At 39.7% G+C, this 16,156-nt stretch overlaps 1 protein-coding gene across 2 annotated transcripts in view; it reads right to left on the reverse strand.

Moving 5' to 3' along the window:
• Positions 1–16,156, reverse strand: part of slc12a5a (solute carrier family 12 member 5a) — a 924,478-nt gene that overhangs the window by 15,730 nt on the left and 892,592 nt on the right. For both annotated transcript variants that reach the window (XM_051932831.1, XM_028811864.2), the window contains exons 20-23: positions 15,391–15,522; positions 13,270–13,377; positions 12,637–12,759; positions 2,407–2,591 (exon numbers count right to left, since the gene is read on the reverse strand). In XM_051932831.1, the coding sequence (XP_051788791.1) occupies positions 2,407–2,591; positions 12,637–12,759; positions 13,270–13,377; positions 15,391–15,522 (548 nt within the window). The remainder of the gene's footprint in view (positions 1–2,406; positions 2,592–12,636; positions 12,760–13,269; positions 13,378–15,390; positions 15,523–16,156) is intronic.

Genomic DNA, 16,156 nt, shown 5'->3' on the forward strand with positions numbered 1-16,156 from the left:
GAGCCACCTCATCTGACTCCTCTCGATGCGGAGGAGCAGCGGCTCTACTCTGAGCCCCTCCCGGATGACTGAGCTTCTCACCCTATCTTTAAGGGAAAGCCCAGACACCCTGCGGAGGAAACTCATTTCAGCCGCTTGTATTCGCGATCTCGTTCTTTCGGTCACTACCCATAGCTCATGACCATAGGTGAGGGTAGGAACATAGATCGACTGGTAAATTGAGAGCTTCGCCTTGCGGCTCAGCTCCTTTTTCACCACGACAGACCGATGCAACGCCCGCATTACTGCGGATGCCGCACCGATCCGCCTGTCGATCTCACGCTCCATTCTTCCCTCACTCGTGAACAAGACCCCGAGATACTTGAACTCCTCCACTTGGGGCAGGATCTCGCTACCAACCCTGAGAGGGCACTCCACCCTTTTCCGGTTGAGGACCATGGTCTCGGATTTGGAGGTGCTGATTCTCATCCCAGCCGCTTCACACTCGGCTGCGAACCGATCCAGAGAGAGCTGAAGATCACGGCCTGATGAAGCAAACAGGACAACATCATCTGCAAAAAGCAGTGACCCAATCCTGAGCCCACCAAAACCGGACCCCCTCAACACCCTGGCTGCGCCTAGAAATTCTGTCCATAAAAGTTATGAACAGAATCGGTGACAAAGGGCAGCCCTGGCGGAGTCCAACTCTCACTGGAAACGGGTTCGACTTACTGCCGGCAATGCGGACCAAGCTCTGGCACCGATCGTACAGGGACTGAACAGCCCTTATCAGGGGGGCCGGTACCCCATACTCTCGGAGTACCCCCACAGGATTCCCCGAGGGACACGGTCGACTGCCTTTTCTAAGTCCACAAAACACATGTAGACTGGTTGGGCAAACTCCCATGCACCCTCCAGGACCCTGCTAAGGGTATAGAGCTGGTCCACTGTTCCGCGACCAGGACGAAAACCACACTGTTCCTCCTGAATCCGAGGCTCGACTATCCGACGGACCCTCCTCTCCAGGACCCCTGAATAGACTTTTCCAGGGAGGCTGAGGAGTGTGATCCCTCTGTAGTTGGAACACACCCTCCGATCCCCCTTCTTAAAGAGGGGGACCACCACCCCGGTCTGCCAATCCAGAGGCACTGTCCCTGATGTCCATGCGATGTTGCAGAGGCGTGTCAGCCAAGACAGTCCTACAACATCCAGAGCCTTGAGGAACTCCGGGCGTATCTCATCCACCCCCGGGGCCCTGCCACCAAGGAGTTTTTTGACCACCTCGGTGACCTCAGTCCCAGAGATGGGGGAGCCCACCTCTGAGTCCCCAGGCTCTGCTTCCTCATTGGAAGGCATGTTAATGGGATTGAGGAGGTCTTCGAAGTATTCCCCCCACCGACCCACAACGTCCCGAGTCGAGGTCAGCAGCGCACCATCCCCACCATATACAGTGTTGACACTGCACTGCTTCCCCTTCCTGAGACGCTGGATGGTGGACCAGAATCTCCTCGAAGCCGTCCGAAAGTCATTCTCCATGGCCTCCCCAAACTCCTCCCACGCCCGACTGGCTATCTGGTTCCATACATAGCAGGGTTCAATGCAGTATGTGTTGTAACACATCACCTCCATAACCATCATTAAAATTATCTGTGATTTGTGCCACAGTGGCCTACTGTTGGTTTCTACGAGATGGGATAGCCTTTGGTGATCTCTCGTATCAATGAATCTTGGCTGCCACAAACACACCACAAGCTTTGTTGTTGAAGAAGTCCTTTGAACCTGTCATTTGGCTCTTCTCTTTACAACTGCCCAGATCTTCTGCATTCAACACATTGGCATCTACTACTAATGTCAGCTTAAAAATAATGTATCCCAGACTTTAAGTTGCACCTCTGCTCTGAGATACAGTAGCTGATATCATTTGCTTCATATGGGAATGCTCATAATGTTTTGGTTAATCAGTGTATGCACCAGTGCATTAAATCAAATGTGGATTATATGCTTTTTACAGCACTGTAGTGTGTCAAAGAGAAAAAAATATACATATTTGGGCCTCAGATAGGTTAAGGATCTCAAACTTTTGGTTTTATGACTTACCTAGTAGCACACACAGAGAACTATATTTATATAGACTATTCATTCATTCTAATTTTAAATTCAGAAGCACTTTTACAAGTTACTGTTCTATCTAAAATATATTTAAGCTGACAAAAAAACTGGCACAGCCTTACTGATAATTTTCAACACAATCTTAATTATATGTTTCATTGGTGAATTTAAAAAAATTGAAACATTGGCACATGTCAGGTAACATAGAGTCTGGATAGCACATGTTCCCCACAAGTAACCTCAAACTGATGGCAATTCCCATAATCATCTACGCATATATCAAATGTTATAGATGCAATGGCAGCTAGAAAGACTCACGGCTTCATGTTGAAGATGTCTTTGATGCCTTCTGGTGTGCTGGGGCCTTTGCCCTTGTTCTTATCACCAGTAAATTTTTCAGTCCATGTCATATGAACCTTTTCTCCAGGGGTTTCCGCCTCCTCTGCAGGGGATTGGGGGCTGGCAGGGGTGGGTGCTGCATTTTTGTCATGGATTAGCTGGACCTGAGGGGGGCAGGAGAGAGCAACACACTGAGAGAAGGGAGAGTGTGAGAGTGAAAGGGGGAGAGAGAGATGTTAGCCACCCAGACAGTGTACACCAACTACAGAGTAGGTTACTTGCCTTCAGAACTGCTGTGATAGAACATTTCAGATACATTCATTAAAACTACAACACGCTTCTTTCACAAGTAAGTCACAAATAAGTATCCATTTAAAAAATATTGTAAATGTTATCACATAAAATATTTTAATTATTAACATATCATCAGGAGTGCATTCTAATCCATGTGGTCACATTTCACTGAAGATCCTGTCATAGCAACATCAGGTAAAAGTGAAGAAACAACCCAGGCCAGGGCATTGGTCCATCACTGGTCTCACACATGCAGACTAGTGGTGCTAATTTAGAGTTGACATCACCTAACATGTACGTGTTTTTCTGCATGGTAAGGACTACAATGCCCAAAGACAATAACTTGACATAAATTTGAGCAGAGGACCCTGCATCAGTGAGACAGCTGTGCCTCTCCAGTTCCATATTACTATATCATTTTAAATGCCCAGTAACAGACACATAGCCTAACAGTTTACTTTGAATAATATGACTTTTTTTAACTTGAAATACATTTTTATTGAAATAATTTTTATTTTCACCAATTTGAACAGATAGAAGTAAGAATAAAAGACTTGGAATGCTCAATAGGACCCCCAAGATAAAAGGTAGTGTTTGTTTTCAATTTTATAAGCGGTAAGAAAACATAAACTTTTGTGGGGATGTAATGGGTTACTTTAATTCACAAAACATACACAATTTGAACCCATCAAATAGCTGATTGTAAGAAATGAAATAATAGGTGTGGTGGACAGCTGGAGAGACTGCCCAGCTGGGACGCGTGGACGGACCAGGAGAGGGACAATACCTCCCCTGGACCATGAGAGGGCAGCAGCCCTGGTCTGCATCGGGGCCACGGAGCTCAAACCTGTTGAGGCTTGTGGCCACCGCCAGGGGGCACCCGGAAGATTATGGAACCCTGGACTGTAGCATTTCCGGAAAGACTGCTGGAAGAAATTCCAGGCTTCTGGGTGCTCAAGCAGCACTTCCATCACAAGATCATCACAAAGCACCTGGAGCACATCCGGGGAGTTATAAAAGGGGCTGCCTCACTCTATTAGGGGCCAGAGTCGGGAGGATGAATACAGAGGTTGTGAGAAGAAGAGTAGAGGTGGCAGAAGTACTGAGAGAGAGTGAAGGAATAAAGGGACTGTGAGCAGTACAGCTGATTCATACATTGTGTGGTGCTGTACAATAGTTAAGAAAATATTAAACATGTTATGAACATCTGGTGTCTGTCTGTCTGTCACACTGGATTTAATAAATTACTATTGTGAAGTGAAGGGGGTACTTTTGAACAGATCCTGAATCCAATTAAAGCCAAGAATGCCCAAGTATACTTAATAAAGTGGCTTATTATAACAATAATAATACACAAAAGTGAGGTGCGGGTATGTGGAGACAGTGTTTTATAGCAATAGTATAAAACAGCAAACCTACAGCCAATCTTGCTGGTAGATTGGCTGGTCTGCATACCTACAGTATATTCCAATGATGCTCCACTTGTTCACTCTTTCTGCCAAAACCAATCCTCCTTTCTCCAAGCTCATGGTCTGATGAGCAATCTAGAGATTCTCTTAGGGAACCTGTCCTGCTAGAACTTCCTTTATTGACTCCAGAAACTTGATGTCAAGTTTCTCCTAAATGAGCCAGGTCAAGCCCAGATCACCCACCATACAAGGTAGCAGGTGGCTTTATTTAGAGCACAACTATTGCCACCTATCTACTTGAAAGGTTTTTAATATTTTGTCCACTGTTCCTTATATATACAGTGGTGTGAAAAACTATTTGCCCCCTTCCTGATTTCTTATTCTTTTGCATGTTTGTCACACAAAATGTTTCTGATCATCAAACACATTTAACCATTAGTCAAATATAACACAAGTAAACACAAAATGCAGTTTGTAAATGGTGGTTTTTATTATTTAGGGAGAAAAAAAAATCCAAACCTACATGGCCCTGTGTGAAAAAGTAATTGCCCCCTGAACCTAATAACTGGTTGGGCCACCCTTAGCAGCAATAACTGCAATCAAGCGTTTGCGATAACTTGCAATGAGTCTTATACAGCGCTCTGGAGGAATTTTGGCCCACTCATCTTTGCAAAATTGTTGTAATTCAGCTTTATTTGAGGGTTTTCTAGCATGAACCGCCTTTTTAAGGTCATGCCATAGCATCTCAATTGGATTCAGGTCAGGACTTTGACTAGGCCACTCCAAAGTCTTCATTTTGTTTTTCTTCAGCCATTCAGAGGTGGATTTGCTGGTGTGTTTTGGGTCATTGTCCTATTGCAGCACCCAAGATCGCTTCAGCTTGAGTTGATGAACAGATGGCCGGACATTCTCCTTCAGGATTTTTTGGTAGACAGTAGAATTCATGGTTCCATCTATCACAGCAAGCCTTCCAGGTCCTGAAGCAGCAAAACAACCCCAGACCATCACACTACCACCACCATATTTTACTGTTGGTATGATGTTCTTTTTCTGAAATGCTGTGTTCCTTTTACGGCAGATGTAACGGGACATTTGCCTTCCAAAAAGTTCAACTTTTGTCTCATCAGTCCACAAGGTATTTCCCCAAAAGTCTTGGCAATCATTGAGATGTTTCTTAGCAAAATTGAGACGAGCCCTAATGTTCTTTTTGCTTAACAGTGGTTTGCATCTTGGAAATCTGCCATGCAGGCCGTTTTTGCCCAGTCTCTTTCTTATGGTGGAGTCATGAACACTGACCTTAATTGAGGCAAGTGAGGCCTGCAGTTCTTTAGACGTTGTCCTGGGGTCTTTTGTGACCTCTCAGATGAGTCGTCTCTGCGCTCTTGGGGTAATTTTGGTCGGCCGGCCACTCCTGGGAAGGATCACCACTGTTCCATTTTTTTGCCATTTGTGGATAATGGCTCTCACTGTGGTTCGCTGGAGTCCCAAAGCTTTAGAAATGGCTTTATAACCTTTACCAGACTGATAGATCTCAATTACTTCTGTTCTCATTTGTTCCTGAATTTCTTTGGATCTTGGCATGATGTCTAGCTTTTGAGTTGCTTTTGGTCTACTTCTCTGTGTCAGGCAGCTCCTATTTAAGTGATTTCTTGATTGAAACAGGTGTGGCAGTAATCAGGCCTGGGGGTGGCTACGGAAATTGAACTCAGGTGTGATACACCACAGTTAGGTTATTTTTTAACAAGGGGGCAATTACTTTTTCACACAGGGCCATGTAGGTTTGGATTTTTTTTCTCCCTAAATAATAAACACCATCATTTAAAAACTGCATTTTGTGTTTACTTGTGTTATATTTGACTAATGGTTAAATGTGTTTGATGATCAGAAACATTTTGTGTGACAAACATGCAAAAGAATAAGAAATCAGGAAGGGGGCAAATAGTTTTTCACACCACTGTATTTGATCATGAGAAGCAATTATCTCCTGGGCTCACACATTTTCATTAGGGTTTAATGTCCCGTCCCAATGGTGGGCTTGTGTTACTGGCAATGTTATTGCCATGCATTTACCACCAGGGCACCTTACACCTCCTATTGGCACTACTCAGTTTTCCCTGATGATGTGGTCCTCATCAGACATATCGGAACTGATGCTGATTTTAGACACTTACAAGGATTGCACAAAATGTGGCACAATAAACTGCACCGTAAATTGTACCTTACAGTGACCCTTCAATTTATATCCTTTGGTTTGTTTTTTTTTTCTCCTATTCAGTGTTTCCCCTCACATGAATAATTTTGCCACATATTCATTTCTTTGAAATTAGTTTAAAAAAGTAATATTCTTCCAGTAAAACTAACCCTATGAGGTAATTTACTACCTGAATTCAATTGTTGCTTTGTGCATTTTTAATCCTAGCATTTGTCACCATTTACTTTTATCGTGTCCCATGTACATTTGTGGTGCTACTGGTTGTGCTAATACCAATGTACAGATTTATTTATTTTAAATTGGCAAGAGGCTTTCAACAGCAGGCAGAGAGGACACTAAATTTAAAAATGTGTCCCAAACTAAAAAGGTAAGCAGAAATTTGAATGTGTTAAAGCTGGCAAAAGATCAAATACCAAAAGAAAACCTGAAAACAACTTATACTCAGCATGATACTAATCTTCTTGTTTAGATCACTCTAAATAAATAAACAGCAGACACTAAACAATCTGCCTTCTGGTCTGTTATGGCACTCTGGTGTCATTTGCAACGTACACACATCCTAACAACGTGTGGTGTCCACCTAACAGAAACTATAAATGCATAAATCCCTGAACATTTTACCAAAAGAAACAACACTAAATTTAACAATCCATTAAAAATAATTTATTCAAAAGAGACAAATAAGAGAAAACAACTTAACACACGTAAATTGAATCAAATTAAGAAAGTAGACACCTAAATTAAAATAACAGTAATTAAACAGCCAGAAAAAAAAAACAAGTAAATGAGAGAAATATTGAATAAGAAAACCAAGCGAAAAGCTTACAAAAGAGAATAAAACCCAGATTGGGAAGTGCAAAACTCAAAAAGTGCAAAACAAACTCAGACCCCCACTTTGATAAGTACACAAACAAGCCATGTACAATAATTTAGCAATATCTGTTTTATAGCAACTGCTAATCAACAAATGCCACTCCAAACAACAATGGAAACCTAGCCAAATAATTTCCACACAGGAAACCACCATGTAAAAATTCAAAGCTAAAAATACAAAAAGTAAAGCCAAGTGTTGGGGTCCTTGGTATTTGTTAATTTATTATGGGAATATTAGTGGTTCCTGTTTTGATTTTCATATATATTTATGGGTTTTCTACACCAAGGATTCTGGTGGTTACCTCAGTTCTGGGCCTACTGGCTTAGCTTTGTATATATTGTATATATTTATTTGGACCGTTTTTTGATGCCATTTTGTTTATTTAACAGCGACACTATTTTGAGCTCCTGCTATTAGGGCAGCACCATCATTTTTACAACTGGTCCTCTGAAGCTGTGAACCATCTGTCACGATACAACAGGATAAAAGTGCACCTCAACCTAGTTTCCATATCCGAATTCACAGATTCCCAAAAGTCTCTTCTTGCTGCTCTGGATAAATACTCTTTTCGATTCTTTACTACAAATTCTGCCTCACATTTTGGCTTTGGTTGCTAGTTTTTCTGATCTTCGCTTTGTTTGCTTTCTTTGCTTCTTCTCCTGGTTGCCTATAAAATCACTGTGTTTTTTTTTTTTAAAGCATGGTAGTGAGATTCCAAAACGACTGCTGATATATTGCCGTAATCTTGATGGCTTCTCAAAAGTAAGGGCTTTAGTCTGTAGAGAAGGTCTGCTGGTACAGTAAGAAAAAGCCACTCAATGCCACAGAGAAAAACAGATATACACTGACGCTGACTCTACTAGTGTGCTAGTAATAACTGGAGCAAAGACTCTCTTTCTAGAGGAAAAGGAGGAAAAAAATAACATGCAAAAGGGCATTAGGGGAAGACTTCAGAGAACAATATAACCAGTAGTGGGGACCCGGTGAGAAGGTGACAGCACCAGTTACCAATGGAACCCCTAAAACATTAAAAAAATAGCAATAACAAAAGGGATGGTCCATATAGGTGTTGTGTCCTCAGGATGCCAGAGGGCAGGTGACTAGGCTAACCCTGGGGTGCCTGACCTTTTCCCTCTCCAATATATGTCTAAAAGAAGGCAGGAACACCCATTAGCTGAAGGCAACCAGGAGAAGCAGAAGCATAAAGCCCAGAACAAAGGCACTTTTCCAATGTAGGAATCTTTGTCAGGGACCAAGGGTATTTTAGAAGCTCAAAAACTCTGCAGCATATACACCACACAAACTCGGGTTGTTTGCAGTTTCTGGTAGGTAGTTCCTGGTACTTTTCATTAGGAAAAAAGGTTGATGTTCATATTGGGAAATCTATTAATAGAGACGTCTAAGCCAAAACACTAAACTAAATACTGTAGTAGTCAGAATACAGAAGCAAAAATGTCGAGAACCAGGAACATTAAATAATAACAGAAAGCATGCTACATTTTTCAAAGTATCCACAAACATGGACAATCAGGAATGCTGACCTTTATACTTTTGACCCAGTGATATAATTTGCTGCACAAATTTCCAATAGACCCTACTTAGCAATGCCATAGAAACAACATCCCATACAAAAACAGAACAGCACCACAAGACAATGTAACTAATTTTTAACCTTGGTCTCTAAAATCCACAAAACAAGTTTTACAATATTTTAGAGACCAGGGAACAGCTGTGAACAGTTAAAAACCAAAGCCAGATCATGACAAGTTCCTTTCCTCACAAGCTTTCATCCTAACAGAGCCCTGTATATTCCTCCTGTTTGCCTCAGTTCTCTGCTGAAACTTTATCTATCCAGCTTGAATGATTCATCCCCGCTTTGTTCTTGGAATTTCTAACTCTTGTAGTATATTGACCTTTTTGTTTATCTCTTTCTGATTTGTTTCTTTTTTGGTGTGTGTGGGGGGGTGGTGTTTGGTTTTTGGTTTCTGTTCTTTGCTCTGCTCTTTAGATTAGTTTTTAGTCTTTGTTACTAAACTTTATAGTATTTATAATTGTTTCTATTTTTCTATGGGTCAGTCAGAGGTTTAACAGTTCCTCTCTTTTTGGTATTAATATATTTTGTTTGTTGTATTCAGGCCGCAAGTCTGAATCTGCAATTCAGGGCCAGGCCTACTTTTGAGTTTTGCTGCCTATCTTGATTTTTTTAGGCTTAGCTTTAGAGATTTTTTTTAATTTGAGGGCTTGGTGCCCTGTCTGAGCTGGGTAGTAACAGTTTTAAATGAGAAAGGAATGAGAAGGGAATTAGTAGAGGTCGCAGAGTCAAAATAACAAGCCAAAGGTCAAAACCGTGAAGATGTAAAATAAATAAAACAAAATTCAGGACATGAATCAAAGTTCGCAGTTGGGGTACAATGAGGGATTTCATAGCCAAAAGAAAACACATAATCAGTGCCAAATCAAGCAGATGTTAAATGATTTCAAGGAACAGAAAAATAATTTGTAACAGTAATACACTAAATAGAAAGATCACTGAAGTTTTTGGGTTTTTTTGATAGAACGGGGTAAGGCACATGCTGACCTTTTTAGAGTCACATTGATGATGCCTGGTAACTGTATAGCAATCATCAACAAAAACTGTGGTGCCCACAAAACCAATATGGCACCCAGGGAGAGAGTCATTTGTTTTCAACATTGTTAAAATACTTTGAAATTAAAAACACATTTAACCAATAAATTCCAAAGAATGTTTGAAAAAAATTAAAAGACATGGGAACAGTCAGAAAGAAATTAAAGTTGCCAGCCAAATCCTGACACTTGGGCATTACAACTGGAGCAAAGACTGAAATGACAGAAGAAAGTGAGGGAAGGTCTAAGAGAATTAAAGTGGCAGGAGCTGAGATCAGGGAGTTCACGTGGCACTGGAGTAATAGGCAAATGGATGAGCCTGAGATTAGTTATCTTTCTGTTAATTTGTACTTTGTGTTGTCCCTGTAATTATCCATCCTTTGTGTTTTTTTCTGTTTAGCAACTGTACTTTTTAAAAAATACTTTTTAGCCTATAGGGTGGTCCTCTAGATGTGGAGGGCTACCACAAGGGCCCCCTTGAAAGTCAATATATTTTTCATAAATGTTAGTACCTTATTGAGAATAACTTATGAAGTTCAGTTTTATTCATGTTTCTAGATGTTTTTATTTTTATTTAAATTATATCAGTTTTTTGATACTGTTTAGGTGGTGCCATTTTATTTTTGTATGGTTGACCTAAATTATATTGATCTTTGCATGGCCATGGATATGTTGTTTATGGTTACTACTGTATATCCCCGAAAATAAGATCTCTGAAAATAAGCCCTAGCATGATTTTCAGGCTGCTCTGTAATATAAGCCCTACCCCAAAAATAAGCTCTCATCAAGATCGTCAGCTGAAAAGTAAGGCGTGTGCCCGAAACATCCATTAAATTCCGAGGACACCTTGCCACAATATCTCTGAAAAGGATGTGTAATGATTACATCCATCAGTTAGGGGATGCGCCAATTCCAGCTGCATCAGCACAAAACAGAAACAAAATCCCTGGATGGGGCATCAGCTCATCGCAAGCTGAACACAAGCACACACACATACACTGGCATCATTGTAGCTTCACCAAATCCCTAAACCTTCATGTCTTTGGATGGAAAACTGAGCACATTGCGGAAACCCACCAGGAAAAACATGCAAACTCCAGGCAGGGATCACAAGGGATGTGACTCCCTGTGAGACAGCAGTGCTACTGCTCTGCCACCGTGCCACCCTATATGTGTAACTATTAGCAGTATTCATTATTTAAACAAAGTTAATGATTTATCTGTAAAATGTAACATAAATATTTTAATGCATTTCATCATGAAAGTGATATCAAGTATAAATCTAAGAATTCTAAATGTGCAGAGAGCTGGAATATTATAAATTTAATGTGTTCTGTGTGGTGATCTATAACTGCTGTCAGGTCAGGACGAAGCCCCAGAAGTGTGTAGTGATTTAACAACTGGGTCAATTTTAAGATGATGTTTACGACAGTCTGCTTTAATGATAAGGTAAACTACGAGGTTAAAGTGGACATTTTGAGTTTAAAGCTGTGTCTCAAATACGCTGCTGTACATTCTGATGGTATTGTGAAGGTGCAAAAAAAAAAAAAAGACAACACAGAAGATGGTGTGTGAGACTTTTAAAATATATCGTGTCATTACTTTGGGGAATATGTGACACTTGAATATAAAAGCAACATGAATGCATTTGTATGTCACCATTTTGCTTCACCACATTGAACCATTCATCAAACATCGAAGCACACACATCGATTCTGGAGGATCCTAAAAGCGGCTGGAGTAGCAAGAAATTCAGGCTGGAATTCAGGGTTTGAATGTGGAAAGTTAAGACGATATTCCAGAAGAAGATGACATGACTGTATTTGGATAAATGTATATTTTTGCACATGAATAAATATAAGATATTTCCTGAAAATAAGCCCTAGTGCATCTTTTGGAGCAAAAATTAATATAAGACCCAGTCTTATTTTTGGGAAAACATGGTATGTTCATTGAAAGGGGCAGAGTGGTGGCTCTGAGGCTAAGGATCTGCGCTGATATCCCGAAGGTTGCCGGTTCGAATCTCCGTCACTGCCAAAAGAGATCCTACTCTGCTGGGCCCTTGAGCAAGGCCCTTAACCTTCAATTGCTCCAGGGGTGCTGTACAATGGCTGACCCTGCGCTCTGACCCCATGGGGTATGCAAAAACTAACAAATTCCTAATACAAGAAATTGTATAAGGTGAAATAAAGAACAAAAAAAAAAATCATGCTATTGAATCTTGCCTATTTAAGATAGCAGTGAGAATCTTCTGTTATCCAAACTTTGGATGAAACCAAAATTCATGTTGAGTCCCTCATTAATTATTGTAGCTAAGAGCTAAGAATGACTACTTACAGATAAAACCTTTTCTGCCTCATTATTTCCTCGATATTGGTTCCTTGGATCCCATTTCTGTTTTGGTTGTTCTCTGTTAGTATGTTTTGGTTTCTTTGACCCCTGAATGTCCCTTAGCCACAAATTAATATGATAATTTTCTCTATGTTTCATCTCTTGGACCATGTCTCTTTCCCTTTTTCTCCTTAATGGTATTACAGAAGAATTTACCAGGTGCTGCTCTAGAACACAACACTTTTGGGGCCATCAAATCTAAACTTGTTAGTGTTTTGGCAATACTACATGAACAAGAAATGACAAACTAGGTTGTGCTGAATAGCCTGTTTTCATCAAAATGATTAAGTTGTTAAAGTCAGGTGGCTTTAAGCTAACACTGCTGATTATAAATAGAAGAGCCCCGCTAGATCAATAAGTCAAAATGTGAGCACGAGACATGCCTGCAAGGCATCTAAGAGTACCTCTTCTTCTGGTTTCTCTTCACTCCCTTCTGCTTGGTCATCCTGCACAGTCAGGTGGATTCGTGTATTTGCTGGGTTCTTGCGTCGAATGGAGCCACGGGATTCATCTGTTATGCTCTGAATCTGTAAATATCAAAATAGTTTGTTTGTAGGAGATTTTGGAAAACTTAAACAAAATAGAGATGTTAGAAAAAAGTAAGATAAAATAAGGGTGATCTGATAAAGAGAAAACATGAAGTACATGCAGTAGTAGCAAACTAAGTTCTGCAGGGAAAAAAAAACCAACTTGAAGGCAAGTATGCACCACTAGGGGGCAATGTTCAACTTAAATTTGGATAACACACCCTAATTCAGCATGTAGCTGACCAGCAATCAAGATACTGATAAAGCTAATTAAATCAGTCGAGTGAGGACAAAAAGCAAATGGAAAGACAAACTATAAACCTTCAGTTCTACATAAATTAGTTAATTCAGCTGTAGTCAATCAGGCTGTGCTATCCTCTACATCAAAATGCTTGATTCAAGTAGAAAGTAAGACCTAAAAGCTGTAGAACAAGTGTGACACATACTAGTTGAGGTTAAGGAAAGGATGGAGCAATGAACCAAAATATTTAGTGATTACATGCAGGTTACCTCTCTTTCGCGTTCATTCTTGGTGAGATGCATCTGTTTAAGAATCTGGGAGCGTTGTTCCATAACCAGAGTTTTCTCATAGGTGTATGCTGAAATGTCACTGTCATGCTGCCAATTCACAAAACAATAAACAAAAAAAAATATGGGTTATTGTTGGACTGCTGCTTTATACTCTTTGTGTTACTTCAACCTCAACCACACCATTATACAGAGTGCTATGCGGCCCTTTTTGTAAACTTCTTAGGCCAGGAAGAGCTAACGGTCGACCAGGAAGCACAGCATGGCCATAAAATGTCCTGCTAGAGATCCTTTACTGCTATTTTTATGGTGGAATTTCCAGAAATGGAGATGTGAGCATGCAAGACACATATCAATAAATGAATCAATCAAACTTGTTAACAAAAGGATATCCTTCTCCATTCAGGGCACCTGAAGACTTGCGAGAAATATTTGAGGGGTTAGACCTCAGAATTTTCAGAGAATGATGGAGGAAATTGTGTGCCTAGAGGGACAGTGTTTAAGGGGACAGGATCTGTGTGTGTGCTTAGCCTATGTCTGTTAAGCTTAGGTTGTTAAAATGGACCAATCCAATAATGAACTTGGTGAGTTCCACTCATCTCATAATAATACACCCGTAATACAAATCTTAAAATACCAAGAAGAAGGCAGAAGAAGTGATTAAAAATGAAAAAGTGTTTTGACTGGTCTGTCAAGAAGAGATCCATTGAACAGTGTCAACTGGAAGGAGTGTAAATGCAGTATAAATAAATAGTAATAGATGTATATAAATTGTAAATAATTTGTCTTGTGTGGCTGATTCATTGCGCTGGTTAGCAAAGCAGATGATCAAAGTAAATCACAAACTCCATTTCAAGCTCTGAGTGCCCAAATGTTATTTTACAAAGCAGCTCAAATTCTTAAACCAGCTTAATCTAAGCCAGGGTCATGGGGGCTGTGCAGCTGTGGTGCAGATCAGAAATTAATCATAGACAGTGTAGTCATGCATTGAGGGGATCACCAATGCACAAATGCCAGTATGGAATTGCTAGTTAACCTATCCAGCATATTTTTGCAGATATGAGAAGAAAAAGAGAATACCCACAGCAAAAATCATGCAGACAGGAGTGAAAATGTACAAATTCCACTAAGAATTCCACCAGGCATGGGATTTGGAATCAGAAAGGTTTAGAAAGTGGTGTTGGTATTTCATATTATTGGCTTCTAGCTTAATTCATTCACATATATATTTCTGATAAAGTGTAAAGATTCTGACAAAATCTGCAAATCAATCTGTAAAGCAATCAGTCCTTGGGAATAATCACCGGTTAGTTATAGCTAGGACTGATGTGACAAATATGATGATGGTAAGTGAGTTGTAGGTTCTGATAAAAAATGATAATTGTTGCCATTTTATCAGATAATTGTTAAGTATTTGATGCACATTGGGATGTACCTCTTCTAAAATCTACATGACAGATGGAAAAAAATGACAAGACAGTTAATCAGTATAAAAAATTATATTCTGCTATTAGCCAGAGAGATAGAAAAGGATATGGCTGCTGCACAAATTCGCTCCAATTTTTCTCTCTCTTTTTGTGAATGTTCCTTCTTAATTTTTAAAAACATTCCTTCCCTTTTTATCTATCTATCTATCTATCTATCTATCTATCTATCTATCTATCTATCTATCTATCTATCTATCTATCTATCTATCTATCTATCTATTTATCTATCTATCTATCTATCTATCTATCTATCTATCTATCTATCTATCTATCTATCTATCTATCTATTATTTGCTGGCAAAGCTGATCTGAGCCTCTGAGAACGTACTGTAAATGAGCAAACATTTATATATGATCACTTGGTTGCTGTTCATGACCTTCTTCAACTTTAACTGCAGATCTGTTATTTATGTTGCTGCCTGACATTTATACAGTTTTGACTTTTTTAACTTTAATGGAGACCAAACTTTAAATTGGTTATATGGGTATTCAGATTCCACCAGTACCAGTTGCTCATGTTTACTGCTATTCTTCAAGTAACTAATGATTTACATGTGGCAAGCATCTCTGGACTAGTCACTATATTGATTATATTAGATCCAAGTGATGAACATACCATCTCCACCACCTCAACCTCAGCATTGATTCGTAGATGATAAAGGAAGATGGTTAGGTCTTTCTTCATCTGAATGCTGTTGTCATCCATCTGAGCTACTGTGAAGATACGCATCTTGCATTTCCTCCACACCTGTAATACAATTCAAGCAAATATTTGTTAGAAGTGTCTATGTTCAATTTATTTTTTATCATCAAGAAAAAATGGACCAATATGATGGGTAGCTGAAACCTTTAATGTAGAGGATGGAATAAAGAATAGCCTAAGACAAAATTAAGTCAAACATATCAGTCTGTACAGGAATCTACCTTGAAAATGAGCTTCAGTTGTATCTAACACTCCTGCCTCTTTCACGCTAAAGATGCCTTTGTGTGTGATTAAATAAATCACAAAAAATGTGATTTTGTTAAATCAAAATTAATGGGGAAAAATTTGCTTTACAATGCACTTAACATAAAATAATTCAGACTTTCTATAAAATATAGTTCAGTCTACTGAATGCTACCATAAAATAGTTTACCATTATAAATGGATTAATCCAATCATTCCAGGGTTAAATAATCAAACATAATGGAAGGTGTGAGTTTCCCAGAAATGACAAACCCTTTGAGACTGACCAACCATTGTACTATGCATGTACATAACATACTGTACGTGCTATTTTTTAAAGTGTTCCCCAACACCCCTCATAATCAACCATTTTTAGGAATGGGTATATATATTTTGCACTACATTTTTTTGTTAACACTGACCCTGAGATCGACGG

The sequence above is a fragment of the Erpetoichthys calabaricus genome, chromosome 10 (assembly GCF_900747795.2).
Source record: "Erpetoichthys calabaricus chromosome 10, fErpCal1.3, whole genome shotgun sequence".
Lineage (NCBI taxonomy): Eukaryota > Metazoa > Chordata > Cladistia > Polypteriformes > Polypteridae > Erpetoichthys > Erpetoichthys calabaricus.